The sequence below is a fragment of the Nestor notabilis genome, unplaced genomic scaffold (assembly GCF_000696875.1).
Source record: "Nestor notabilis isolate BGI_N333 unplaced genomic scaffold, ASM69687v1 scaffold23160, whole genome shotgun sequence".
NCBI lineage: Eukaryota > Metazoa > Chordata > Aves > Psittaciformes > Psittacidae > Nestor > Nestor notabilis.
Genome location: NW_009910003.1, coordinates 701 through 1,057, shown reverse-complemented (window position 1 = coordinate 1,057; position 357 = coordinate 701). Strand labels below are relative to the sequence as shown.

At 61.3% G+C, this 357-nt stretch overlaps 1 protein-coding gene across 1 annotated transcript in view; it reads right to left on the bottom strand.

Moving 5' to 3' along the window:
* INHA (inhibin, alpha) overlaps positions 1 to 357 on the bottom strand; it is a gene marked incomplete at its 5' end in the record, with an annotated part of 1,706 nt that overhangs the window by 654 nt on the left and 695 nt on the right. Inside the window, one exon of the mRNA XM_010023934.1 lies at positions 6 to 205. Within this exon, the coding sequence (XP_010022236.1) occupies positions 6 to 205 (200 nt within the window). The remainder of the gene's footprint in view (positions 1 to 5; positions 206 to 357) is intronic.

The following is a 357-nucleotide window of genomic DNA, read 5'->3' as shown; positions in this document are numbered from 1 at the left end:
CCCGCCAGTGGCACACGGCCGTGCGGCGACAGGGTCAGGACATCGGGGACCGAGTGGTTGGGAGCTGCTGAGGGGCCGGTGTAAAACCAGAGCTGGGCAGAGGTCATTGCACGGCTCAGGGTGTGCGCTGAGGGCTGGAAGAGGTAGGTGAAAATCCCTTCTTCCTCCAGCAGTTTGTCCGGCTGTGAGGGCTCGCAGGGCACATCTGCAGGGGGGGAGGGAGGGGAAAAAAGATGTTCAGGGTATGCACCCAAACCTGGGGAGGGTCCCCAGTGCTGGGTGGGAGGTGGGATCTTGCAGAGGGTCCCTGGGGTGTTGTTTTGGTTTTAGCTTAGCAAGAGCTCTTTCCTCAGCAGC